This window comes from Abramis brama, assembly GCF_963993115.1.
Source record: "Abramis brama genome assembly, chromosome: 21".
Classification (NCBI taxonomy): domain Eukaryota; kingdom Metazoa; phylum Chordata; class Actinopteri; order Cypriniformes; family Leuciscidae; genus Abramis; species Abramis brama.
The window spans coordinates 22665110-22691805 of record NC_139983.1 but is presented as its reverse complement, the minus strand read 5'-3'; the positions used below and the strand labels follow the sequence as shown (position 1 = coordinate 22691805).

General features: G+C 38.5%; 2 protein-coding genes across 17 annotated transcripts in view; both read right to left on the bottom strand.

Annotated features, from left to right (window-relative positions):
* The window catches only part of hectd1 (HECT domain containing 1), a 34645-nt gene extending 16527 nt beyond the window's left edge, over positions 1-18118 (bottom strand). For 8 of the 15 annotated variants that reach the window (XM_084097214.1, XM_084097221.1, XM_084097216.1 and 5 more), the window contains exons 1-24: positions 17864-18118; positions 14539-14785; positions 10051-10285; positions 9640-9867; positions 8791-9072; positions 8329-8599; positions 8122-8198; positions 7638-7736; positions 7428-7542; positions 6706-6880; positions 6461-6599; positions 6195-6365; positions 5857-6079; positions 5446-5709; positions 5282-5358; positions 4716-4850; positions 4465-4611; positions 4266-4360; positions 3985-4090; positions 3746-3880; positions 3502-3641; positions 3026-3349; positions 2749-2915; positions 572-748 (exon numbers count right to left, since the gene is read on the bottom strand). In XM_084097214.1, coding sequence (XP_083953340.1) covers positions 572-748; positions 2749-2915; positions 3026-3349; positions 3502-3641; positions 3746-3880; positions 3985-4090; positions 4266-4360; positions 4465-4611; positions 4716-4850; positions 5282-5358; positions 5446-5709; positions 5857-6079; positions 6195-6365; positions 6461-6599; positions 6706-6880; positions 7428-7542; positions 7638-7736; positions 8122-8198; positions 8329-8599; positions 8791-9072; positions 9640-9867; positions 10051-10285; positions 14539-14678 — 3922 coding nt within the window. In that variant the 5' untranslated portion in view covers positions 14679-14785; positions 17864-18118. Of the gene's footprint in view, positions 1-571; positions 773-2748; positions 2916-3025; positions 3350-3501; positions 3642-3745; positions 3881-3984; positions 4091-4265; positions 4361-4464; positions 4612-4715; positions 4851-5281; positions 5359-5445; positions 5710-5856; positions 6080-6194; positions 6366-6460; positions 6600-6705; positions 6881-7427; positions 7543-7637; positions 7737-8121; positions 8199-8328; positions 8600-8790; positions 9073-9639; positions 9868-10050; positions 10286-14538; positions 14786-17863 lie in introns of all 15 variants that reach the window. The other 7 variants (XM_084097207.1, XM_084097219.1, XM_084097215.1 and 4 more) reach the window with 1 other exon arrangement.
* Positions 18119-18433: 315 nt separating this feature from the next.
* Positions 18434-26696, bottom strand: part of heatr5a (HEAT repeat containing 5a) — a 29792-nt gene continuing 21529 nt past the window's right edge. For both annotated transcript variants that reach the window (XM_084096668.1, XM_084096669.1), the window contains exons 27-37: positions 26337-26405; positions 25812-25991; positions 25394-25616; positions 24124-24363; positions 23753-23880; positions 22238-22385; positions 21882-22154; positions 21341-21565; positions 21086-21237; positions 20240-20450; positions 18434-20047 (exon numbers count right to left, since the gene is read on the bottom strand). In XM_084096668.1, the coding sequence (XP_083952794.1) occupies positions 19746-20047; positions 20240-20450; positions 21086-21237; positions 21341-21565; positions 21882-22154; positions 22238-22385; positions 23753-23880; positions 24124-24363; positions 25394-25616; positions 25812-25991; positions 26337-26405 (2151 nt within the window). In that variant the 3' untranslated portion in view covers positions 18434-19745. The remainder of the gene's footprint in view (positions 20048-20239; positions 20451-21085; positions 21238-21340; positions 21566-21881; positions 22155-22237; positions 22386-23752; positions 23881-24123; positions 24364-25393; positions 25617-25811; positions 25992-26336; positions 26406-26696) is intronic.

Genomic DNA, 26696 nt, shown 5'->3' with positions numbered 1-26696 from the left:
TGAACTTCAGAGTGTGAAACAGATCGTTTTTTATCATTTCTTCATGCAGAATAGAAGCAAGAGGAAAGCACCATACAAGGAAGTAAACACAGGGGAAAAAAGACTAGTTTCAGATCAACCCCTTCACAGTTTAATTTTCTTTAAATACACAAAGCATTTGTGAAGTCACTTGAAAATAAAAAGGGCTGGTCTGAAAACAGTCGCTCTGAGGCAAGATGGGAAAACAAGTCCAAATGTGATTTAACTTTAGTTGTTTTATTGTGTGAACGTCAGTAATGGGTAACTCCATCTCCCCCCTCACTTTTGATGGATTTGCTGCAGAAAGCTCTAAAACATGCAAATGCACTTGATGTTCACAATTTGTTTCCCTTAAACACTGAAGTACCACTGAACTCCATTGTTGATTGGCCAGTAATGCACTTTTCATGTAGTGGTCCGATGCAGTGATGCCTTGAAAACCGCTGAACAGAAATCTGCTATGGCATAAGCATTACACATTGCGCTGTCCTACACAAGCTACCAACGGTTGGATGCACACACTAAGAGCCACAGAAGTGACTCCAATACTCACCATTATGGGCCTCTCCGGTCACAGTGCCCTCTCCAGCAGGATTGCCATCCTGGTCCCTCCACTTCCAGTCAATGCCACGCACCACCCGTGCACCTGGAACGATGTACTTCATCACCTGAGAGCGAAAGAGACGGCGCTGTCGTCTCAAGTTGGCCTCTGCCTCCTTCACTGCTTTACCTGACAATGCAGAACAAACCTTGGCTGATTGGAAACATGAGCAGAGACAAAGCAACCTCAAATTAAAAAAAAAGCATGCAATTAAGGATGGTCATTTTTCTTTTGTGATACTTTAGACAAATTAAAATATATGTTTACTAAAGAGCTCTCTTTTAAAGACTTCCAGTTCATATGTTAATCATAATCCAATACTGTCATGATGAAAGATGTCTTTTTAAAGTTGGCATGAAATGTAAATTATTATTGTCTTTGATCTAAAAAAATAAATAAAAAAATTCTCTTTTCAATAATCGGTTTCACTCAGCTGTACATCACAATATGAATAATCAGATCTTTAACTACTTCCTTCACATCGCAACTTTAAAGCCAAACTTAGTGTTAGGTGAAATATGTAGTAGCACATTACTGAATCTTCAAATGTTGCAATTATGTTGCTTTGGGAACCAAATCCCAACAGAAAAAAAAAACAAAAAAAACAATGGCGTTAAATTACTGCAATTAGGTCAATCACATGTCAAATATTCACATACAGACTAGACATGTGCCGGTATTCGGTAATGCGATAAATCGCGGTAATGAATATGCATGATATTGTTATCGCGAGCACTTCAAAATACCGTGAAAAATAATAGATCAGAATTTAGATTTTTAGAACGTGCATTAGCTTATTTTCCATCAACCGCTTAAACAAACACTGCGTATATGCTGCGCAAAACACGTGCGCGCTCTGATGTAAACAATCCCCACATGAAGCACTGTGTGCATGCGGCGCACTCTAGTCTAATGTAAACAATCCTCACATGGAGAAGAAGCATGGCGGAAGGAGGAACGCTGCCGTCGATTTATCCCCCTTCTAAAAGCAGGGCTGCCAACTCTACGCATTCAGCGTGAGACTCACGCAATTTACACTTTTCACACGCTCTCACGCCACACATCCATTTTCTCATGCAGAGAAACATCGAGGAGCAAAGAGGACACCGACACCGACAGACTAGACAAAGCAGGTTACTTTTGATATGAAAAAAATTCTCAGCCCTCAGGTTCTGTCCATTTTATTTCGAAGTTTTTGCGCTTGTAAATGTGACGTGACAGATCTCTGTAGCGCCTCAGTTCAAGTAAACCGATCATCTGTTACTTTTTATTTAAAGATACAGTACAACTTACCGAAAGGTATATATGCCTCATACATTATATCGATCAATCAGTGTTTTTCAAGCACAGAAAGAGGTCAATAAAACTGCAGGACAACAATTGTCACAGAACGTTACATTTACCTCAGGAAAGCCATTTAATGACCAGCATGTTAGTTGACTAGAAAAAATATAGAGATGAGTATTTTGCTAAATATATGCACTATATTACATATTTATTATATTTTTACTTGTGTCATTACATAATTGTTATTGTAATGAGAACCAGATTATATTTAATTTAATTTGTTATTTTTAACCTTTAATAATACCAGCTGATAGGGCTCTCTGTATGTTTACAGCATTATGTGAGATGTATTTTTTCTTCAGAAAAATTAACATGTAGGCTATCTACTGTAGCCTACCTAATATTTATCCAAATGAGTCAATATTGAATCAAGATTGAAATCAAATCCCAAGAATTGAATTGAAATCGTGGAAATTGTGTTAAGCAATAATACAAACAGTAGCCCACCAGTCATTATACCATGTAAACATTGTAACATGTTGTAACTAAACTTAATACAATTCTGTTTAGTTACCAAATGTTTTGACAATCACAATTACATCTATTGTGATGCAAGTTGTTTTTTTTACATCCCCCCCCCCCATCCATCCCTTTCTCTTGTGCAATTAAAATATCGTGATAATACCGTATACCGTGATAAAAGCTCAATCAATTAATCGCAGCATGAAAATTTGATACCGGCACATGCCTAATACAGACAAGAAACAGCTCTTGAGTAAGCATAAATATTATAATTAAATTACAATATGACAAAAGTAGTATTAGAAATGATTGGCACTTACCTAGCTGGTCCTCACACACACCAGTAACAGTGCCATAGATCTCTAGACCAGACAGGGAGAGGTAGTGTGTTTGTCCGCTGGCATTCTTCCCCATCTGTTTAATACGAATGTGTCTCCAGCCCTGCTTCTCATCTTTGGATGGATCCAGAGGCCAAGTGGCCGTCGACCTAATGCAGTAACATGAGTCATGTAAGTAGGTGCGCACAAAAAACAAAAAAAACAAAAAAAAACAAAACAATAATAGCAGTCTCCAGAATACTGGTTATAACACACATACCCTGGCTCATTGAGAGAGCTGTCATCCACATGCGTGTAGAGTGTCATCCAGTTCTGACCATCTTTGGACACTTGAAATACCCAATTCCGGAGGGCGGATCGACCGTATCCACGAGCGTGGCGAAGTGTGTACGCAGAAGGGATGACCCATAAACCAAGGTCAATGGCAAACCATGCGTTTTTATCATCGTTGGTGTGACAGTTGAGGGCTGAGCTGTCTCTGCTCAGGATGTCTTCAAGTCGGCCATAAGGCAAGTTTCTGCCCTCGGAAGAGGTCACAACCACTAATCCATAAGCAGCAGGGTTCACCCATTCATACGCAGTCCTGTGGACAAACAGAAAAGGATTAACTTCCATATGCATCATTTTTTTCTAAATGGGTCATATTGTGGTTCAGAATATGAGAATGATCTTTGTTGATCATTTAAATAGGTTTTAATTGAAATTGGTCATGCAAAAAAAGACAAATCTGCTCACTTCGCGTTGGTGCCGATCCAGTACACAATTCCATTCTCGTCAAAGTCATGTTGGTGCCTGAAGATGAAGCTCTGGCCCTCTCTGAGCTTTCTAACAAAGATGAATGAAGACCTGTCAAAGTCATACCACTGCTTGGCCACCTGGGGAAAGGGAGGAGACAAAGTTATGATCTTTTCTCAGATACCTGTGGGGATACAGCTAAGTAAATATGGAACAGTAGAAATAAACAAAAAAGCTTTCCTACCATCTTGAGCAGATACTGCTCCAGTGACTCAACAGTGGCCAGCGGCTCCATCTTTAGCATTCTACCAGTACGATCAATCAGGGCCGTTTCACCTGGAGCACGCTCCAAGCGGAAGCGTAATCTCCTTGTCAGTATCTAACACGACAGAAAAAGATTTCAATGAAATGACAATTCATAATGAAAAATGTCACTGTTTCACATCCACCAAACTAAAAATACACATCCAAACACAGACTGACCTGTAAATTATACGTTGAGCCTGGTGTATCATATAAGTGTAGAGGTAGCCGCTCTATTGACTCCAACACTGCTATCAGTTTGCGGATTAAGGCAACTGCGGGTCGGCTGGAGGACAGAAACAATTAAATGTATGACAAACAAAAACAAATTTGCTCAACATGTCCAAACCAGAAAAATAACTTGCTGGTTGAGACTTAGATATATAGGGAAAAGATCACTTTTGCATGCAGTGCCTGGGTAGGACACAATGACCTTATGTCTAACGCAAGATATACTTTACCTTTCGTCATCTTCATTTTCAGTAAACGCAGTCTTGAACACATTTATTCTTTCCATCAGAGGCTTACAATCATGTTTCACATCTAGTTCCACACTCTGTGACGCAAACATGTAAATAAAGTAAAAGAGTAATGAGTATTGGGAATAAAAGTTGACATGTTTACAACTGACAGTAATGTAGTCGTGTATGTGTGACTCACATTGCTGAGGACAGTAAAAAGTGCTTGCACGAGGCCACTGCTGCACATTTCATATGGAGAAATGGTGTTTTCGTCTTTGAGAACGACTATTAAATTCTCCAGAGCTGTTTTCATGAGGTCTCGCCATGTGTTTTCACCTTCAATACACTGAGGGGAAAAAAGCAACAAAATCTTACTCACCGTTGTTTTCTTTTTGACCTCAACTACATGGAAGCTAAAATAAACTGTGACAAAGTTTCGCATAATTATACCTGTCTGTTAGTATGCAACTCCCAAGCAGACTCTAGCTGGGTGGCTATGTTTCTCAGAGTGACCACTACCCCTCTCGGCATACTCTCCACAGCCTTGAAGTGATCGTCGTACAGATCTCTGGCCATGGTTTTCACCTACAGACACAGAGGTGGAAAAAGAATGTTGAGTAATTTTATGTAATACACTACCGTTTAAAAGTTTGGGGTCAGTGTAATTTTTTTAAGCAAGGGTGTATTCAATTGATCAAAGTGACAGTGAAGACATTTATAATTTTACAAAAGGTTTCTAATTCAAATAAATGCTATTCTTTTGAACTTTATGTTCATAAAGAATTCTGACATAATGCATCGTGGTTTCCATAAAGTGGTTTTTGTGTGAGGACGAAAAAATTAATAAATTTCAATGTCTCTTGAGCACCAAATCAGCATAACAGAATGATTTTGGAAGGATCATGTGACACTGAAGACCTCAAACATTGAACAGTTGTGCAACCATGGCTCATATAGGCATGGTCAAAACTATGAGTCAAGCTCTAAAGGATAAAATGAATGTTCAGTAATCATACCTTCTGTTTAGTTTTTTCCAATTTGGATTTAAGCTTTCTTCCTCGCTTACCAGTCCAGCCAGTAACAAACTCGGACCCTGTTACAAACAGAGGCACCAATAATTGAGTGACTTAGGAAACATACTGACAAAACCGATGCTTTTAATCTATTATTCCAAACTTACCTAGAGAGGTTTCTGCTGTGAAAGAGTGCTTAGTGCCTCGGTTCGACTCAAACACAAAGCCTGGTAGGTCCTCTTTGAGGATGGTGGCCTGCTGGCCATCTGAGTTATGGATGGCAATCTCACCCTCTTTCAGACAAGTGAGAGACCAGTTGCCCACAGTGAGTTTGGTGGGACCTTGTGTGGACAGAATGGGCTGGCTTGATGTCACTGGTTTGACCTGACTCCTGGCACGCTGCAGCTTCTCCAGAAACTCACTTCTGCTCTCTACAGGAAGGAGGGAAAGCAAGCATTAGCTATTAGAGCGCATAGGAGTCAATCATAATTTAACAAATAAATCAAATTTATTCAACTGGTGTCAGGAACTAATTTTGTTTTTTCATTGATCAAGGAGTCTGTGTGCAGGGGACCTACCCGAACTGTCAGAGCCACCCTCTGGGCTTCCACTGGAGTACATGGTGGCCAGTTTACCATCCAGGATGAAGCGGAACCAACCATTGCTTCCATTGGAGAGCTCCAAAGCAGCTGCGTCACTCCAGATATAAAGGCAGTCCCTGCCTCTGATGATGGACCAGTCTCTCCAGTGGTACGGCTTCCCCTGCTGGATCTCTTTGGCATCCTCTTGTGGTTCATCATCCTAGAAAATATACAAAGATCAACTTCAGAGCAATTTATAAATATGTTCAAGAATTTTTTTTACAAAATAATTGCACAACAATAAAGACATGAATCTGAACTGAGTTGATTCAGACCTTCTCAGGTTTGGCCTCTTCCTCATTTTCGTCATCTGACGTGGGTCCTGCCAGAGTGGACACCTTATTAATGACACCCAGTCTGGCCAGTTGATCTAAAAACACATCACCTCCCTTATCCACTAGATCCCTAATGATCTGAAGTGCCAGCAGGTGACCATCATCATCATCCTGTGAGAGAGGAGTAGAAAGGTCAGTAAGACTTAACTTTAGCCCTATTCAATTTAAAAAAAGATCATCAAGAGGGAAAGACTAAATTATCTGACCTCCTGATCCAGGACAGTCGCAGTGATCTCCACAAGTACAGTGGGCAAGTTGTGTCCAGCATCAGAGTCACACACTTCCTTAAGTAGAACTTCAGAACTATAGTGCACCATCTTTCTGATCAGAGCTAAACTGGCTTTTCTGTGAAAGAGATGATGCAAACTGTTATCCAAAATGCAAAACATAGCACTAAAGGTTTTTATTTTAAAATGTACTTCAGCACTGATGGTCCACATGAACCCCTCACCTTATTGAAGGCAGCATGGTTTGCTGAAAGGTCTGTGCAAATACTGGGAGGAGCCTTTTCAGGTAGATAGGTGCCATCTCAGGGTCACCTTTCGGCTCACTTCCCTCTTCCTCTTCTTTATTAATATCCTTCTTTTTCTTGTCATCCCCCTTGTTGACAGGGCACATCCAGTCTCCTACATCACACATAACAAGAAATTCTTTATTTAAAAAATCCCAAGGGAGTCACCATTATGAAATTAATGGTGAGTGACTGCATTAAAGGACAAGGGTGTAATTTCTATGCCACCAGTGTCACCACAAAGAAGTGCAAAAATAATAGTTTTTAAATAGGGCTTTCCAAACACTCCCTCATCTGCCATTGGTTGTCCAAACAATCTACTCGGTCCCAAATTCACACTATTGGTTTAGCCAATACTGCGGTGTCTGACTGATTTGATATGCTTAAATGACAAAGGCAATGTTCTGATTGCACCATATGGCCTCAGTGTTGACATTTTTCGGGAAAAATTAGCATACAAATAGTTTACAATAGCCTCTGCATACTAAGTATAAATATACTAATATAAAAAAGTATTTTAACATAAAAACACTTTAGCTTTATTCTTCTGAAGCATTTATTTTCAAATAGCAAAAGGGAAACAACACTCATTTTATTGGTGTGACCAATACCAGTGGTTAACCGAAATGTCATGAAGTGAAGATAAAAGCTGATGGACTCACCAGGTGACTGGAGAATTGCTACAACCTCACTGTGTCCCCTTTCTCTAGCTTTGTCTAATGGAGTTTTTCCATCTTCATCTCTCAGGTCAGGGTTGGCCCCATGGCGCAGTAAAGTCTATTGGGAAAACATTTGCCATAAAATAAATAGAATGTGTTAAAAACCATGTATAATGAATATACAAAGACTAGGTCACATGACAAACACTTTACCTTGGCTACTTGTGGCCTGCCAAAACAGGCAGCATAGTGCAGAGAGGATGACCTCTGGCCTCTATTGACATCCGCACCTCTCTCGCAGAGGAACTCCACCTTAAGCAGGCCAGAATACAGTGAGATCTTGCAGTCATCAGAAAACTATGTTCATCTGTTGCACTGACCCCATTCTTCTAACTTACACAAGCAATCACCAGACCAAGAGGGTCAAGAAATTAGGTTGTATTTGTTTTCATTATGCACGGCATTTGTAATATTGCTGCTGGTGGCGAGTCAGCCAGAATTACAATCATTCAGCCGTGTCTCCTCCACATAACCATATTGCACAACGTTAAGAATAGTGTCGTCCTAAATTCAGCGTGTAACCTTTATTCATAAGTATGTGGTTTGTTTGCTCATGCTATTGCACTGTCTAAAAGTAATTTCTTGCAACATGTGCACTAAACCCCCCCCCCCCAAGCTATAAATAAATAAAGCCTACCATCTCTTGTGTACCAAATGCAGATGCCCAGTTCAAGAGAGTCTGTCCTACATCATCCATGAAATTCACTTCAAATGCTTTCAGGAGGAGGGAAAAAAAAAAGTAAACAGTACAAGTCAGGTAGGATGTCACCTCAAAGCAACAAAAGCATTCAAAGTCCATGCCCCCCTAATATATTGATCTTGCATGCACTACTCAAACACTAACCACCAGTGTCAATGGCATCAATGAGAGCATCGGTGTCTTTGCTGCGTATACAGTCAATAAGCTGTCGGTGGGAACGTTCCCCGGAGCTGTCAAGACGTCGCAGACCAGGGATACGGCCGGTAGAACCAGCTGTGGATTTGGGCAAAGCCTTGCGGCCCTCAAAGAGCAGCACCAGCAGCAAGTCCACCAGTCGCATGGTGTCCAGCACGCAGCGCTCATCCCCCTGCAGAGCACTCTCCATGGAGTCAGGCAGCTCTGAGCGCAGGAGATCCTGGAGGAGGAGAGGAAACACAAATGTCCATAAATGTAACCAGTAGAAACTGGGATTTCAAATACATTTCAGAAATGTCCTCTCGCAATTTTCTGTCAAAAAAACGAAACAAAAAACCCCCCTGGAGGAAACACACCATACTTGTGACATCTAGCAAATGGCTAGAATATTTCTGTGAATATACATCTTACATGTGTGACAAGTGGTGAGCCTCTGCAGAGTGTAGACAGCAGGCTGACAATGGTGGACACTTGGTTGCTCAGTTTAGAGTCTGCAGCAGATGGAGCAGCTCCACTAGAGGTCCTGCCAGGCTTGCAGGTGGAAGAGGGTCCAGATGCAGTCCCTCCTGCAGCAGCCATACGGGATAGCAGCTCTTCTGTCAGTCCATGCTTAGCTAATGGGGCTGGGTCAACTCCACGCCGTGTAAACCGGTCCGCCAGTGAAGCAAAGCAGCGCAGAGCTCCATCAGACACCTGTGGATTTCACCAGGACAATTATCATTTAGTTCTTCATGTAACATTTGTGCGTCATTTTACCAACAATGTCAGTTCTCTATACCTATTAGGATGCATTAAATTGATTGAAAGTGAGAGTAAAAGCCATTTATAATGTTACAAAATGCTGTTCTTTTGAACTTTCTTTTCATCCAAGAATCGTAATTTTTTTTAATCAGTTTTCACAAAAATATTAAGCACCAAAACTGTTTGCAACAGAGAGAGAAAAAAAATCTGCATATTAGAATGATTTCTAAAGGATCATGTGACAATGAAGACTGCAGTAAAAGCTGCTAAAATTGTCCAATATTACTGTTTTTACTGTATTTTTGATCAAATAAATACAGTCTTGGAGAGCAGAAGAGCTTTTTTTTTTTAAACAAATTTAAAAAATTTAAACTACCTCAAACTTTTGAATGAGAGCGCAATTTTAAATTCTGAACAGCTTAAATTTCAGTCCATTCCAAAAAGCTACAGAAGACTTATTTCACACAAAATATAGTACAATTTCTTATGGGTGAACCATAAGTTTTAGTCATGTACTACCTGGTGGTCTTCATGTTTCAGAAGACTAGACAGGGACTCCACGCATGTCTCAAGGGAAGAGTCCTGTGGCTCCATCTTACTACAGAGGCGAGAAACTACTGCCATGGCAGAGTGCAATGTGTCTTTGTGCACAAGATGACCGCTGTCCCTAATGAAGCTCAACACACAGTTCAGTCCACCCGCTTCAAATACAGCTCCAGACTCCCGTGTGCAGATCAGCTCCAGAACCTGATGACAAGACCGTATATGGTATGACCATCATGCATAGTGGAATTTACTGCACCTTTATAAAAATCAAGTAGCTTCATAGAGCATCTTTTCAACTGTTTAACCTCATATTAGCAAATTGATTGAAGAAAAAAAAAAAAAAAAAGTCTGAAAAATCACACCAGCCAATAAAGCATTATTTACCTTTACACATTGTTCAGCCAAATCTCTGCTGGTCCTGTTGTTAAGCTCCACCACCACTAGACGGTTACACAGGGCTTTGATGGCTCCATCTACTCCCACAATCCTGCGGGTGCATTCAGCAGAAACGTCCAGGTAGTAGGTGATGGCCCTGGCTGTCACTTCCAGCACATTATCTGGTGCGCTCTCATCCAGGAAGATCTTACACAGAGCTGGGAGAAACGTTCGTGGAGGACACCTATGGTGGCGAGACAGCAGTGTCAGAGTGAAATGAAGGTACACATTAGGGCTGCACGATATGGAGGGACAATGGCGATACATGATTTACTTGTTGAATAGCACAATGGTGATATGCGATGCAACATATCTTGTGTCAAATCACTTATTTAAAGCCAGAAAAAAATTATATCTAATATGCATGTCTCATGTTCTATGTAAACAAAGCATTATGCTCGTTTACACTGCAGGTCTTGATGCCCAATTCTGATTTGTTGCTATATCCAATATTTTTGACCGTCTGATTACACATTCTTTCAACTGTGACCCATATCCGATTCATGAGTTTACACTTGCCATACTATCTGAAACATCGCGCATGCTTAAAGGGGGTTCTTGCACAGATGGACAAACGCAAAATATGCTTGATGCTAGCTTTGCGATATATGCGAAGTTCGCCAAACATCACCATGATTTTGAGGTGGAGGAGCGAGGAGGACGAAAAGGGCCATCATCATTGCAGCCTGAGCATATGCTTCAGTTATTGGGTGCGAGAGAGATCTCAGGACTGGTGGGAACATATTGTGGCGGGCTTTAACGATGAGCAGTGGGTCTGAAATTTTAGGATGAGCAAGCCAACCTTTGATATGTTGTGTCAACGTTTGTCCACACTTCTCTCCTACGACGACATGACGTCGAATCGCTCGCAACCGTCAGTCTGGGTGACTAGGGCTGCACGATAATGGTTAAAATGATAATCACGATTATTTTGCTCAAAATTATAATTGCGATAATTAATCACGATTATTCTCATTTGAGAAACTACAGAGAAAGAAGAGACAGTTAACGGTTTTGCACGAGTATTTGCGCAAAATCCGCACAGATTTGATTTACACGAATTTCCCCAGCAAAGTCAGTAAACATAATAACATGCCAAATTGGCCAGTGATTTGACAGTGATACCCGCCAAAGTTCATATCGCGATGATTTTTAAAAATTAATCGAGAGAAGTAGATATTGTTATTGCGATTAAAATACGATTAATCGTGCAGCCCTATGGGCGACTAAATAATGTCTATCATTAGCCATTGGATAATAAATTCTTAGATTTTATTCGCTTGTGTGTTAGAGACTAAGTATAAGTTTTGCATAGACATATTTTCACTTGCTGAACACTCTGACTTAGTACAAATCACTTGACGGAGAGTGAAACTCAAGCACTATTTCAATTCAGTTCAATGGATGCGCGTCAAGGCGCACAACTTGCCGTCTCTTTGCTGAGAACGCTGTTTCTCTCACACACACACAAAAAGAGAGAGAGCGAAAGTCTTACATACCACGCAGAATCAATGCGCTACACGTAAATAATATTCTTAGTTGTATTTTCCTGTCAAAATAACATAGTTCATTTGAAATTATTAAGCTTCTAAGAACAAGCAGAAGATTATGCTGATTTCTCCGGTAGTTGGCAGAACTAATGCTGGCGCTCATCTACTACCATCCCTGTTTTGATTTCAGCAAATCAGTTTGAGCGAATGCTGAAAGCTTGATTAATATTCATGAATCCAGAAGCTCATCAATCCTTAGTGCGTTTTATAATGTTATTAGTAGTAGAATTAGTAGTAGTATTATCTTTTAAATAGATATTAAATAGTGCTTGATTATCATAATATAATGTTTGATTGACTGATGTTAAGAGTGTACGTTCAGATAGGCTACTTAAGCTGTGCCTTTTTACGAAGATTATAGCTATATGAAAAAAATAATAAAAATAGTATATCAGTCTGGCGAGTAAACTAAAGAATGTACTAGCCAATGGCGATTCTATTGCCAAGGTGTGCGTAGAGAGTTGCAGTATATCTTTTACTTAAGAAAAAGTAATATCCATCATTAATGACAATCAGTGGGGCTGGGTAGTAGTCAAGTCAAGTCAAGTTTATTTATATAGCGCTTTTCACAATACAGATTGTATCAAAGCAGCTTCACAGTATTAAATTAAAATAATACATCAATGTTTGTTTCTAGTGGAAAACGTCCACGTTTGGTAATGCTGATCAATAGTATTGTTGATTGATTAATTAAATTAAATATCCCCAAATATCCCCAACTGAGCAAGCCAAAGGCAACAGTTGTAGGCATTGACAAATTTCACAATTCGATTTCAATTCACAAGCTTGTGATTCGATTAAATTCCCCAAGGTAAAAAAAATATCGCAAAAAATGCTGTAAACTATACAGGGAACCCTAGTTGTTACATTACTATAATATTAAAGGTTAAAATTAACTGATTTGTATAGGTTACTTACATTTAAATTAAATTAGGAGGTTTTTATAATAATAATGTTATGATAATAACAATTATGTTTCTATTTGTTTTTTGAAATATAAACATTTAAATGGACATTGAGTGGCTTTTCTGAGGTAAATGGAACATTAAGTTACATTGTTTAAAAGTTGTTTTATTGATGTCTTTCCACAGTTCAAACACTGATTGAGCGATTACATGAGACATGATTATTTCAGTAAGTCAATCTATATCTTTCGACATGCCTTTTGAAGTTGATGTTTATTTTGTGCTGTAATTATAGTACAGAGGAAAAGATAATCAGTTCACGAGGGCTCCACATTGCCGCTTGCTCAAACGACTGATCTGTCATGCCACATTAAAGAGTGCCAAAATGGTATTTAATGTTTGAAATTCTTAATAAAATTTACAGAATTCAAAAGCTGAGACTTTGTTTCATATCGCAAGTAACAAAGCACAAAAGTTATTGCGATATACTGAATGGGAGGCAAGCCAGAGTTTTTTCTTATTCATCAACTGAAAATAGCATAGACCAAAAGATCGATTCTTAGGATTTAAGAATCGATTAAAATGGAGAAATCCATATATTTAAAGGGTTAGTTCACCCAAAAATGAAAATTATGTCATTAATGACTATAACTAACCCTTTAACCCAGCCCTAATGATCAACTGTAAATATAAACAAATGGCAGGCTTAATTTACATGTGTCAACTTTGTGCAAAAAACTGCTTATACAGTTTGTTGTACTTTGGTTTAAGAGGTCTGTCGTATTTTTCCTATGGGTAGCCACTCCCTGTGATCTACAGCTTTTATCAAACCACTAGTGACTGAGTGTGGTCATCACATTTAAAACCAAAATAATCCCACACGACTGAGCTGCTTCCTTGTTTGTCTTGACCTTCTTCAACAGCTATTGTGGCTTCCTTGTTCTGACCTCCAGGCCTACTCAGTTTACAAAATTAGCAAAACACACTGCTGATCCAACACATTTAATTATAGACTTTTTAAGACGTGCAAAAACATTAACAATCTTGTGCAAACCCTTTAATATTGTATGTTAGACTGAGTTGCTTTTGTGTCTAGTGGTAGCAGACTTGTGTATACTCATTAAGTTCATAACTTAGTTCAAAATGTGAAATCTATAGATTTAGATACATCAGAAATGTTTATTTATTTATTTTGTTTTAATCTCAGGGAATATGTTCACAGTTGTAGTAGGAGCATTACAAATGCTTTTTTCTCCCTTTTTATAACTCCTTTTTATAGGAGAATTACACCCATGACCCATTTATAGGATATTTACTTTTAAGACTATACACACAAATTCTCATATAATATCTAACAAATTCAAATCCATTGGTTGCATCGTTGAGCTCTACTTACCAACGAAATTCGTTCCAAGGACAGTTTTACCAAACGCCCCTCTTTTGACTTGATTTTTGTTGTTCATATTACATTTAAAAAAATAATATTTAATAAAATGCTGTTATGTCTAAATTTATGCTAAAAAGTGATTCCTATGTTTTAAATGTATTTTCATTGGTTTTAGATAAAACATTGTAGACTTGTCAGCCATAACATTAAAATAATTATTAGCTTGGTCTAAATTTTAATACCGGTGCATCCCTACTGTAAGCATACCTGGAGACATTTGTGTTTATGAATTAATGCTAGTGTTGCACCGATCAGATAATTTAAGGCCAATACAGTCACCAAAATTTTAACACTAAGATCAGACGATACCGTTAAACAATATTTATTTTATAAAAGGGTCATAATGATTTTTTTATTTTTATCTCTGAGTGCCTTTGCCACACTTCCACAAGTTGATATGCTATATTAAATTGTACCACACTTTTACAGTTTGTAAAATACCAAAACGAAATTAAAAACGGTTATGAATAGTTATTTTGTTATAATCAAAAACAATGAACCACAGAAATAGCACAGCATCAGTATTCACACTTACGTTTCGAAGCAGCGGTCGACGTTGTCTGACATGAGCAACAGCATGCAGAGCTGCTCTAGGGCGATGAGCTGCATATCCCGCTCATCGCCCTGTCCCATCTGCAGCCATTCCAGCAATGTGTCTGGGTCCACGTCCGCCATGACGCCCCACTACCCTATCCACCCAACACCCAGTCACCCCGCCAGCAGCAGGAGAGAAATGAACAGGGGCAGTCACTGGTCCTCTTGATGTCTCATCAAGTCGTCACCTTCATAAGAAATAGAAACAAAATATGAGCATGGGAATGACATCTGGGATATAACAGGAGAAGAGAACTCCACATAAACTCCTCGGCAACGTTGCTTTGGGCCTTAACCTCCACCTTCTCCCACTTGTTTGGTGCTGAACTGAAAACACAACCCTTGAGTAATTGCATGGAAACTGTTGGTAAATAATGAAAAGGGTGGAGCAAATGACTCCTTGAAGACGTATGCACTTGAAAGGTAAACTAATAGGAGTAAATCAGACTATAAACATGATGAACTGCTGGCTGTAATCAAAGCACTGAAAGAAATTGCTGTGATTAGCAAATTAGTAAGCTTGGCCAACAACAGTTTGCATGATGAATAGTTCATCAATGACTCACACTGTACGGCACAAACAGCCCATCTCATCACCAACACACAGTAAGCAATTCAAACAGACATCACTATACTTTTATTGTTCTGAGAAACAAACCATTAAAGTAAAGAGCAGCACTACTTTCCTGTGACAGGCAAGCTGAGCCAAGCATAAGGATAAAATCATTAGAATGGAAGATTTATGTAAAATAGCAAAAGTCGGTCCTCCATTACCGCCTGGGTGGCTACAGACAGGCTTCAGATAGATCCACCACCTTCTTAGAGACTAACAGAGAGATCCACTTATCAACAGATTAAGTGACTAACTTGATTCAGGAAGAATGTCCTGTTGAACTTGACATTCAAAGCAACTGTCTGTGGCCTAATCCACACATTTGCTGGATGGAGAGAGGAAAGAAAACCTGATCACATGCACACCACATTACGTTGCTACTCTAAAAATTCAAGCATGAATAACAATCACCTGATTGTGATCAAATTAGACAAATATAATTATGCCATGATAGCCAATGCATTCACCATAACTTTTTAATTCACGAGCTGACATTTCCAGAGTTACTTTTTTTGGTTTCGTAACCAATTTTTAACAGTAACACTAGACCATTGTGAACGAAAACAAGTTCTGATGCCATTGCCCTGAGTTACGATTTCTCTTGGAAAGAAAGTGTTCACTATAATTATACCACCTTTAAATGAATGGGATCATTCCCAGTCTATTAGTCCACCAGACCAATAACATACAACTTTATCTTCATATCATTATTAAGGTTTTGTTTGTTGTTAATTAACGTAACCCTATAAAGATTGTATCATATTTGATACATTAATTTAAAGCCTCTAAACTACCAACATGATCAGAACTGAAAAAAAATGTTGTACACAATCATACATGCCTTCTGCCCTCTGATTGATAGCTAATCATTTTTCAGTAAGTAAAAGGCCTTTTAGCATAATTCTAAAAAGTTCCACTTTCAGATTGTGGTACACTTGCTTTTTTGCTGTGAAAACTTTAATGTTTTTTTTACTTAGTAATGTAAGAATACATTTTAAATTGTTATTAATATTTCAAGATAAACATATACTGGAATGAATCAACTAAGGTTAACTTTATTTTTTTTATCATGTTAAAACGCATCAAATATATGATACAACAGGCTTTTAAAATTGTTTATTTGGACATCTCTCAATCATTGCATTGTTTTGCTGTACACAATTAAGAACTTTGATAATAAAACAAAGCATTAAATATCTTCTTACTAAGACATTATTGGGAGACATAAAGTGAAAACTAATATTTATGCATTTTATGCAAGTGGTCTGATACACAGTTATAAAAATCTCACTGATTTACATTATAAGCTATCAAAATATCATCTAATGCTTTAGCCATATAAATAACATCACCAAATTGTGCTAATTTCAGGGCTGTGAATAAAACCAAAACGTTAATTTTTCTCCTTGAGTTGTGAGCACAATATTCTCACTAAATCATACTTTATGGCCCATAAAAGCATGATGTGTAAAATATTATACAAAATTAAATTAAACGCTTATGGCAACTTTAAGATTTTATTTTATAGTTTGTCTAAACGAAGGTTCAATAAAATGTTCCATAAAAGGAAATGTTCCATGCAGGCTCATTCCCACCTAAGCTAATAATAAGAAAAAGGAAGAAATTTAGTCTCGAATACAAAAGTAAGTTCCAGTCTAATTAAATGTAAGTAGTTCAGTATTTTTAGATTCTGTCTGCTGTTATTCTTACAGCATAGAGATCAATACAACTTCAAATAATCAAAGTACACTGCAAAGCAGACATTCAGCTTATCCGTGGCTCCTGCTTTCATGACACTTGATGTTTCACTAACAAACATGATTCTAATGATGTTCTTTGACTTTCTGCCATTGCAGCTGACTAAGGAGTCAGAAAAACAACTTGATTGCAACCGATGTCATCATGACACCAGCCTATACAGCAGCACAATAAAACCTTACCTTCACAGTGAACAAACGGCATATATGAGCGTTAATAGTGTGTTTGATCTATAATATCATGTCGCGTTTAACTTCATGTTTTGCCATCTAACCTGATCCTGAGAGCCAAACAGGTGAACAAAACCTGAAAACCTGAACAATTAAACCTGAAAATCTTAAACAACAAACAATACGACGCTATCAAACATTATATCTTCGATTAAACGTTAGGGAATGGAAGTTAAGCAAAGAAATAGTCATAACGTCCAATCTAATCCTGATGGCCTCTTTCTTGAGTTCAGACAGCTTATGTTAGCTTAAACGCCATGACAGAGTCAAGAACCGTTTAATTTCCTCGTTAAAATCATATTTAATGAAATAATTCCACAGCAAATGAGTAAAAACACAAATAATCGGTTGAGAAAGTGAGGTTTAATTAGCTGGGATTAGCTCAAATGCGTCTTGTTAGCGTCACTTCGACAGACCTAATTAATCCCAAACTTAATTTACTTCATTCGTACTCGTATTAATACGTTTCTCATCTACATATATAACCGGTCAGAAAACAATTTTAAGCTAAAATACAAAACAAACAAACAAAAAAAACAAGTAACACTACTGCGGCCTTGTGTTTACCAGTAAATCTGCGAGCTAAAGTTGAGTGGGATGCCGAGGCCTGATCGCGTCTGTCAGGCAGAGAAACGAACCCTTTGCCGAGCGACACAAACACTCACCGTTTATCGCCGAACGACGAGAAGAGAAGAAAAAACACACAGGGTGGACAAAATGCGTCTCGGGTTGAAGTTGTCAGACGGCAAGATGTGAATATTGCTTCATTCCCCGCTTCTGCTGGCTGTAAGGTAGAGGTCAAAGCAAACGGGAAGGCGACGGGTGAAATATTGAGTGAAATGGAGAGCCGTCGAAAGAACTAGTCGAGGCTCCGCATATCACGAGGCTCCGCAGTAGCGGTCAGGAACAAACAGCGAAGCGGCTCAGCGACAGGGGGCGCTAAAACACCTCGACATTTACAGTCAACGAGGTCGCCACAAAAATTACAAATCATTCACATGGATTGCACAATTGTACAAAGTGACCAGTGACACTGATTCTCTGAAATCAAGCCATGAGTGGTTCAGTGGGTTAATGTTCATCCTGAAACTTGCATTGTGCAGGAAATGCATCGTGCAATTAATCCAGTGATCCTAATAGACTAGACAAATCCAAATTAAGACATACTATGCAGTGAGGAAAAAACTGCAAATGTCCCTCTCAGGTTCTACTCCAAAGTAAAGCCAATGCAACTCTTGAAGCAAAACTAGATTTTATTCTTCCAGTATAATCAGAAAATAATGGTTAATTTTGCCATATTTCATCTGTACAATTTACAGCATACAAAATGGTATGGTTACAAATGCATAATTGTAATTGATCATCAATGTTTCAAGCAGAAAACAGCACCTGAAGTCTATACAAACTGGCAAAAAACAATGGTCCTATATTTGCTGAAACTCTTCCATTTGCATTGTAAACATGTTTGTAGTGCGTTTTAGTAGTAAATATTATTTTGCTGCATGTTTAATATTTTTTGCTCGCTTAAGACCAAGCTATTAGTTATACTGCCTGTCAGACAGGCAAAATAATTAAAGTGTTGAGATAAAGCGACACCAACACAGATTTGCATGCATAATTAGAATTATACATATATATATATATATATATATATATATATATATATATATATAAAAAACTAAAGGTAAGTACCATCTTGAACATGAAACCCATTTCCATCACATATGATAAAAAACAAGCTTTGGTAAATTAATTATGAGATAAAAAAAGTCATTTTGAGATACTAAGCCAAATGATGAGATCATTTTAATTACATTGTCAATTACACAATATAAAGTCAACATTGACATAAAAAGTAAAAGAAATATGAGGTAAAAACCCAGTGACAGTTTATAACTATGACAGTCGATACTGAGATAAGTGTCAATTATTCTTAACTTAGTAAGTCATAATGATAACTGTCAAAATTATGACTTGGTATGCCATAATTTTGAGTTTTAATCTCATAATTATGATTTTTTATGTCAAAAAAAAAAAGCATGAGTTTATTTCTCATGTGGCAGAAATGATGCAAGGATCCGTTTGTAATGCTTTATCATTAGTACATTCATATATCTAAAATTGTATATGTAGAGTTAGCAGATAACTTATCACCAGCACTGCAGTTGGTCTTGCAACAGGTTTAGTTGCAACTTTTTGTGAGAAATTTTGTGAGAAATTAAGGATTTGCATTCTTTGTACAGACACAATAATAAAAGACTTCTCACAAAATATCATGCTATGCATAAAGAAGTTAAAGAAAATGATTCAAGCTTGTCGGCAAGCTAACCATTAAAACTAAAAAAAACCTGTGAAACACTTTCCCTTGCATTTAGTAATATGTATTAAGTTCCTCACAGAGGTTAATGCAGTTTTAAAACTGATTACAATTATTAAATGACACATTTTCATCTGATTTATCTTTAAAAACACTATTGATTAAAAGATTCACTCAGTCATTCAAATCATAATACAGTCATAATCATAACCATAACCATTAAGGAGGATTCACAGGAAATTGATCTTCAGTTGAATGCTGGGTGTGTTTTTGCTAATGACCCGAGATGCTTGTGCCTTAGTGTTCACGCTCTCCTGGTTGCCCTTGACGGCTGCCTCGAGCCTGGCTTTCATGTGTGGGGCAGAGGCCATCAGCGCTTTGAAGACAGCCGAGTTCTGGGGGCCGATGCGCATGAGGTCTCTTAAGGCGGACTCGTGCAGTGAGCGAGAGGCCGCCGGAGCCGATGCCAAAGCATTTTCATCTAGCAGAAGAGAGATGAGGATGGGCAACAGCACAGCCACCAGCTGTGGACCTGCATGGATAAAACAAATACTGACTTGATTATCTTGGCATCCTAATAAGTCACATTTAAACAACACTATAACATTTTGCTAACAGTAACATTAAAAACAAATTTACAGCCAATGAATTCTCATTGTTTGTTGATGATATCATAACTTACTGTTCGTAATCAAAAGTTCATAAATATTTTTCAGTCACTTACGGTTAGTTTCGTCAGCAGCAAACACTAGTGCTTCCAGGGCTCGGACTGCGTCTTGTACGGCCTGTAGCTCTGCTGGGCCTTGAGGACGACTCTTTTCAACTTCCTCCAGCTGCGACACCAGACAGCCACCCAAAGCCAGAATAAACGGCCTGGCTATCGGCTCTGGGCCTTGAAATAAAGATACTAGCAACTGATAACTCCTGCTCAGCACCTAAAGTAGAAATAAGACATAGAAGAGAAGGTTAATAAATAGTTTTTTCCCCTGTGGGAATTCTACACAAATTGTAGCAAAGCTCCTTATTTAAGAGGCCGGATGTAAACTTTGGGGTTCCTAGTTTTAAAAAAACAAATTTTTTCAAGTCTCTTCTGCTGCTCACCAAGGCTATTGAAATATTACGATTACAATTTAAGTTTTCTATTAAAATATATTTTAAAATGTAGTTTCTTTGTGTGATTTCAAAGCTGAATTTTCAACAGCCATTACTCCAGTCTTCAGTGTCACATGATCCTTCAGAAATCATTCTAATATGCTGATTTATTATATTATAAAACATTTCTTATTATTGTCAATGTTGAAAACAGATGTGCTGCTTAATATATTTGTAGAAATCTTGTGGAACATTTTTTTCAGGATTCTTTGATGAATAGAAAGTTCAAAAGAACAGCATTTAAAATGGAATTCTTTTGTAACAATGTAAAAGTCATCACTGTTACTTTTGATCAATTTAATGTATCCTTGGTGAGTAAAAGTTCTCCTTTAAAAAAGAAAAGTGTAGAAATTTTGTACAAACATTATATGTTTGGTTCTATACTGAATAAGCTTTTTAATCAGCCCTCTTCACTCACTATAGGGTCCTTAGACTCCAGACCGGCTCTGAATGTCTGGATGCAGCATGTCTGCAGTGGCTCCACAGTGGTCACCTCAGCACTGGAGTACAGCAGGAAGATGGTGAGGGATGTCAACATGGTAACCTCATCTACTCCAGGCTCCATTTTATCTGTCCAAAACAATCCACTAACATGAATGTTCTTCAAATTATATCTCAAACATGCTTAAAACATGCAGTGACAGAGTGTGGTGGATGAGACAGAGAGAATTACCTGTACTCCAAGACTCCAAGAGTGTGTGCAGTGCACTTTGCAGCAGTTCAGTCCAGGCCCCACGACTCTTCTCAGCTCTGCTCATGGGAGAGGTGAGAACAGTGCGCAAAGCCTGTAGGATGCCTGGTACCAGCTGTCCACTCTCAGCTCCAACAGAGCCCTTCACCGCCTCTCTCAACACCCCAAGCAGCAGATAGAGCACTGTGGGCAGCACTGACACACTGCCTGTAGAGGGAAGAAAAAACACTATGTCAGATCTTTTATCATTTATGGAATCAAATCTAATTTCTGTGCAACGAACATGACATTTCATCTTGAAATATGACAAAATGTTTAAATGGAGAATAAAAAAAATGATGGTGACTTAAAAAAAAAAAATAGTATTTAGGTTTTTTGGTGACCGTATAATGAAAAAAAAAAAATGGGAATCCTAAATTGAATAAACAAAATAAAAAGTAGATTTAAATGAAGTGGGCAGGAAGATTTTTTTTCTCATAATCTGAAAGCTCTTATGGCCGCAGTAATTCCCTGAATCACTTACCCTCTGGTGAACAGATGGAGGGCAGTTCTGAGAGGATGGCCACAGCAGATGTGACGAGTCTACAGTCAGTGTTGCTGAGAGAGCAGGTCTGTCCTCCCCGCCCTGTGGGGCTGCCGGCCAGCTTAGGGCTGAGCTGCGGAAGCTTTCTCACAAGCGTGCAGAGACACAGCTCCAGTGCTCCAAACACAAGAGACTGTCCCGGCACCAGGCCACCAGTGTCCCGCCCCTCACCAAACTCAGGAACAGTTTCCTTCTCTGCTGCACCATCATCGACTGACCAAATGCAGTAAAGAAAGATGAATTCAGAGGGTTATTTTCGCACTACACACTTTTTTTTGTGTTTGTTTTAGACTTACCCTCCGCACTGTGGCGTTTCTCTTTGACATGCTCCTGAGCAGCACAAACAATCTGGCCCACCAGTTCCAGCACAGCCAACTGAATGCTGGGAGATTCCCGAGTGACTATGAGCCTATGCAGAACGCTGAGCAGCTCCACACTCAAAGCCTATAGAGAGAACACCATAGACTTGTCAGGAGCACAGAGTGACAAACATCCTAAGACTAAAATATACCTGATATGAACTACATGCAAAGACAAATACCAAACCACAAATCTCAATGCATCACAATATCATAATCAGGGCTTGAAATTAACCTTCACTCACCGGCCAATTTGGCTACTAAATTTGTAAGTTAAATAAACCAGATTAACTACGTCACAATTTAGGGCCTATATATATAGTTTTTTTTCTATACATTAATTTCTTATTCAATCAAAATCCTGTCTAGCCATCTCCTCCCTTCCTTTTTCATCCTCATCACCAAATTTTATTTTTTTGGTGAAACATCAAACACCATGCAGAACAAAACAAACCTGTGGTCTCAGGATAAGCCAGGGTCTTCTAAAATTGTAGGATGTTGGAAAATTACAATGTCTTTTCTGTTAACCAAATGCTCAAATGTCCTCAGAGCTCTCATCTTCAGCTGTATCAGTAAGGAAGTGATGTTTTTCAGCTCAGTCTTTGTGTGTGAACTCTGGTCTGCGGGAAGTATTGCCACATTATTGTTGTTTTTTTAAATCTTTGCTTCAGTGCAAATGAATCGCGCGCCGTTATTTGTTGCGTGGTGACAGGTATGTTCAAGTTAGCCAGATATGCACAGAGTCTGCTCAATACGCTGTATTTAATATATCACGATGACTCACGAGTTGAGTATTTGTGCTAAATCTATGCAGATTTGGCTTACACCAACTTCCCCAGCAAAGTGAGTAAACATAATAAGTAACACGCCAAACTGGCTAATGATTTGACAGCGTTGCCCGCCACAGTTGATTTTTACCCGCATATGGCGGGTTGGCAGGTGTTAATTTCAAACCCTGATCGTAATATTGTGCGGTTCACTTCAGTCCAGTGCCCTGTCTCATAGAAGTGTCTCTGAGAAATGCCACCTTATTTAGGTAAATATGCAAACTCTTTCTTCGTTAATTGATATGGAATTACTGAAGCAATACTATAGGAAAAATAACTAAACACAGAGAAACAATTATGGGAAAAACAAGTTCATTCTTTGTCTCATATAGTGCAAAAGGGTAAAACATACACTTGCCAAGGCTGCATTTATATAATATGAAGTAAAAACAGTAATATTGTGAAATTTTAAAAAGCAATTTATTCCTGTAATGGAAAAGCTGAATTGTCAGCAGTCATTACTTCAGTCTTCAGTATCACGTGATCCGTGATGCATTATTTCAGAGTTCTTTAGTGAATAGATAAAGCATTTATTTGAAATATAAACTTTTTGCAACATTATTAATGTATTTACTGTCCTTGCTGAATAAAAGTGTTGATTTATATATATTCAATTGTAGAATACCTGATCATTGCCCACTTTGGAACGGGGCCAAGGCACCTCCAATAAGGCCTGCAGAGCCTGAAGACATGAATTGATGGTTTCCAATTGTTCTCCAGAGTGAGGAGAGCACAAAAACTCCACGCTGATTCCTAAAGGAAAGATTTCAGTAAATGAAACGACATTAAACAAGAAGACTAAAAATAAATATGTTGAATCTTTCAGAATCAAGTGAAATCCTAAAATATTGCAAGTATGGTCCTCGAAATCAGCACATGTTGAATGACAAGAGCAGAATTCAAAGCTCTGAATGACTATAATTTAGCAATGCATGCCCTATAAACACTGAACTACATCCAATTAATGAAACAGGAAATATTAACTGAGCTCTGTACCCAAGATGAGGTGGAGGCGATCAGTGTTGACGTCCTCTGGGGATTTGACACTGCTCATAGAGGCGGACTGGCCCATGGAGGTGGGTGTGACTGGCCTGGAGAGGTTGGCGGGCCCCTCGTCCACTATGATGAATCCGGTGCTGTTGAGCCAGAGTGCAGTAGCGTGGAGAATGGTAGCCCAGGCACTGTAATAATGTGGACGGGCCTGTTCCACCGTCTCTGCAGTGTAAAATGAGCCACCTGACCAAAAAAAAGATGCATGTTAGAACACATACAGTATCTGTGAACAAGATGATAACAGAAATGAATAAATCAAATTACAATCACTCCACTACTATTTTTTTCAAATGGTAATAAAATAATCTTCAGATTATTTTGAATACACTGAATTATTAATGGAAAAATTACACTACCAATCAAAAGTTTGGGCTTACTAGTATACATTTTATAAAAAAGTGACAGTCAAGACATCATACTATTACAAAAGAAATGCTGTTCTTTTGAATTTCCTATCCACCAAAAAAATCCGGAAAAGTTTCCACAGAAATATTAACAACGTTTTTTCCACATCAATAAGAAATGTTTACTGAGCACCAAATCAGCATATTAGAATGATTTCTGAAGGATCATGTGACACTGCAGACTGGAGTAATGGCTGATGAAAATTCATTGTTGCCATCAGGAATAAACTACATTTTAAAATATATTAAAAAAGAACATTCCATTTAATTCATTCTTTTACATTCTAAGAATATTTCACAATATTAATGTTTTTACTTTTTTTTTTGTTCAAATAATTGCAGCCTAGGTGAACATAAGGGATTTTACCAACCCCAAACTTTTGAACGGTAGTGTAAGCACTGTAAAAAAAGAAAAAGAAAAAAAAAGTAAACAAGTGTAATTGTGACAGGAAATAGCTATTTAAAGCATTTTTTTTTCAATGCTAAAACACCTTTACCTATCCATTTCTGCGCAGAGACAAATTACAAGCAAAAAAATCTGCTGATCAATTTCCTGATGCACTTTAAATAATTTTTGAGTGACCGACATAGCAACATTGGTGTGAGTTTAGGACAGGACTACCTGCTTGGCTATGCAATGGCCGACAGGTTGAGTGTTTGGGAAATCTGTTTGCAAGTAGTCATTATTTTTTATATTTATTTGGTTCCACTAGAGGCACATCATTTTGGACACTGTAAAGTAAATGACTAGATCTGCTTATTTTCCATCAGGTAGGTGTGTAATTGAGAATCAGAGCATGAGAAGTGACCTGTGGAGGGGAGTTGACTGGAGTATTGTGGGGGCAGGGTGAGCAGGGCATGGTCCTGAAGGGCAGCCAGCCACAGGCGGCTCAGGGTTGCCAAATCAGTCTGAACCAGTTTGAGCAAACCAGCCCCTGCTGGACCTGCAGTCCCACCCTCCTCGCTCTGTTGCTGAAGATGGCTGCCCGGACTCTCCCTCTGCCTGGAGCCCTGCACCGCCGTGATATACACCTTAGAGACACAGATTTATTCAGATACAGGTTAGATTATAGTTTTCTGCTTTTTACAATTACAGATACACTAAGGAATAAAAAGTGCAGAAGAACCTCTCTTTATATGCCATCATACCGCCCATCCCTAGAGTCAAATATTGGCTAGACGTAGAGGTGCAACTGCTTTAATAGTTGTTAAGATAGTGTTCAGTACCTCCGCCCAGGCTTTGAGTACAGCCAGCGTCTCCATGGTGAAGGTGCTCTCATTATAGAGCTGACTGGGAACATCTCTCCCCACCTGAACTTTGGCGAGAGAGGAAGCCAGAAGCTGATGTACCCTTCTCAGGTCACGCAGGTCGCTGATGACCCCACTGGCGATCCATGCACTGCAAACCTGAACAGCAACAAAGGTTCATGTGAGAACTCAACACTTCTGAAGAAGCTTTCAGCAGCAGCAGTGAACTGCCAGACTCAGGGAAGAAATTAGGTCAAGCGAATCCACGTGAACTGGAAAAGCGGGTTCAAAAGGTTGAAAACAGTTTAAAGGATTGTTTTGGGAATTTTTGACACTACAAAATGAACATACTTGGGATGCTCGATTTGACAATGACAACATTCTTTACTTAAGACTTTAAACAATGTGTTACATGGTATTTGGATCAACAAGTGTGCCAGTAAAAGCAAAGGAAAACAGAAAAAGCTTTATTATAGATATGCTGAAGTTCTTTAAGCAGCACACCTGGCAGGCTTTGGCAGTCACATTCGGAGGGGCATCCACATGGAAGGCAGGTCTGAGTGCAGCTCCAACCTACAACACCAAACATTGTTTAGTCCATTATACCAACAGAAACAAAAGTTTGGGAGGTTTCTCATAACCCTAAAGATCCTTTGATCTAAATGTTTATGCTTGAATTACTTTTGTAGATAAGTTGAGTGCCTATATGTATAGATGTATTTAATCCCAGACCTACATTTGTGTTATTTCATAGTTTTGATGGAAAACTGTGGAAGATAATAATAAAGTGTCCAAAACTTTTACTTACATAATATATAAACATTAATTACCGTAAATGTAATATCAATACAAATATAGTTTAAA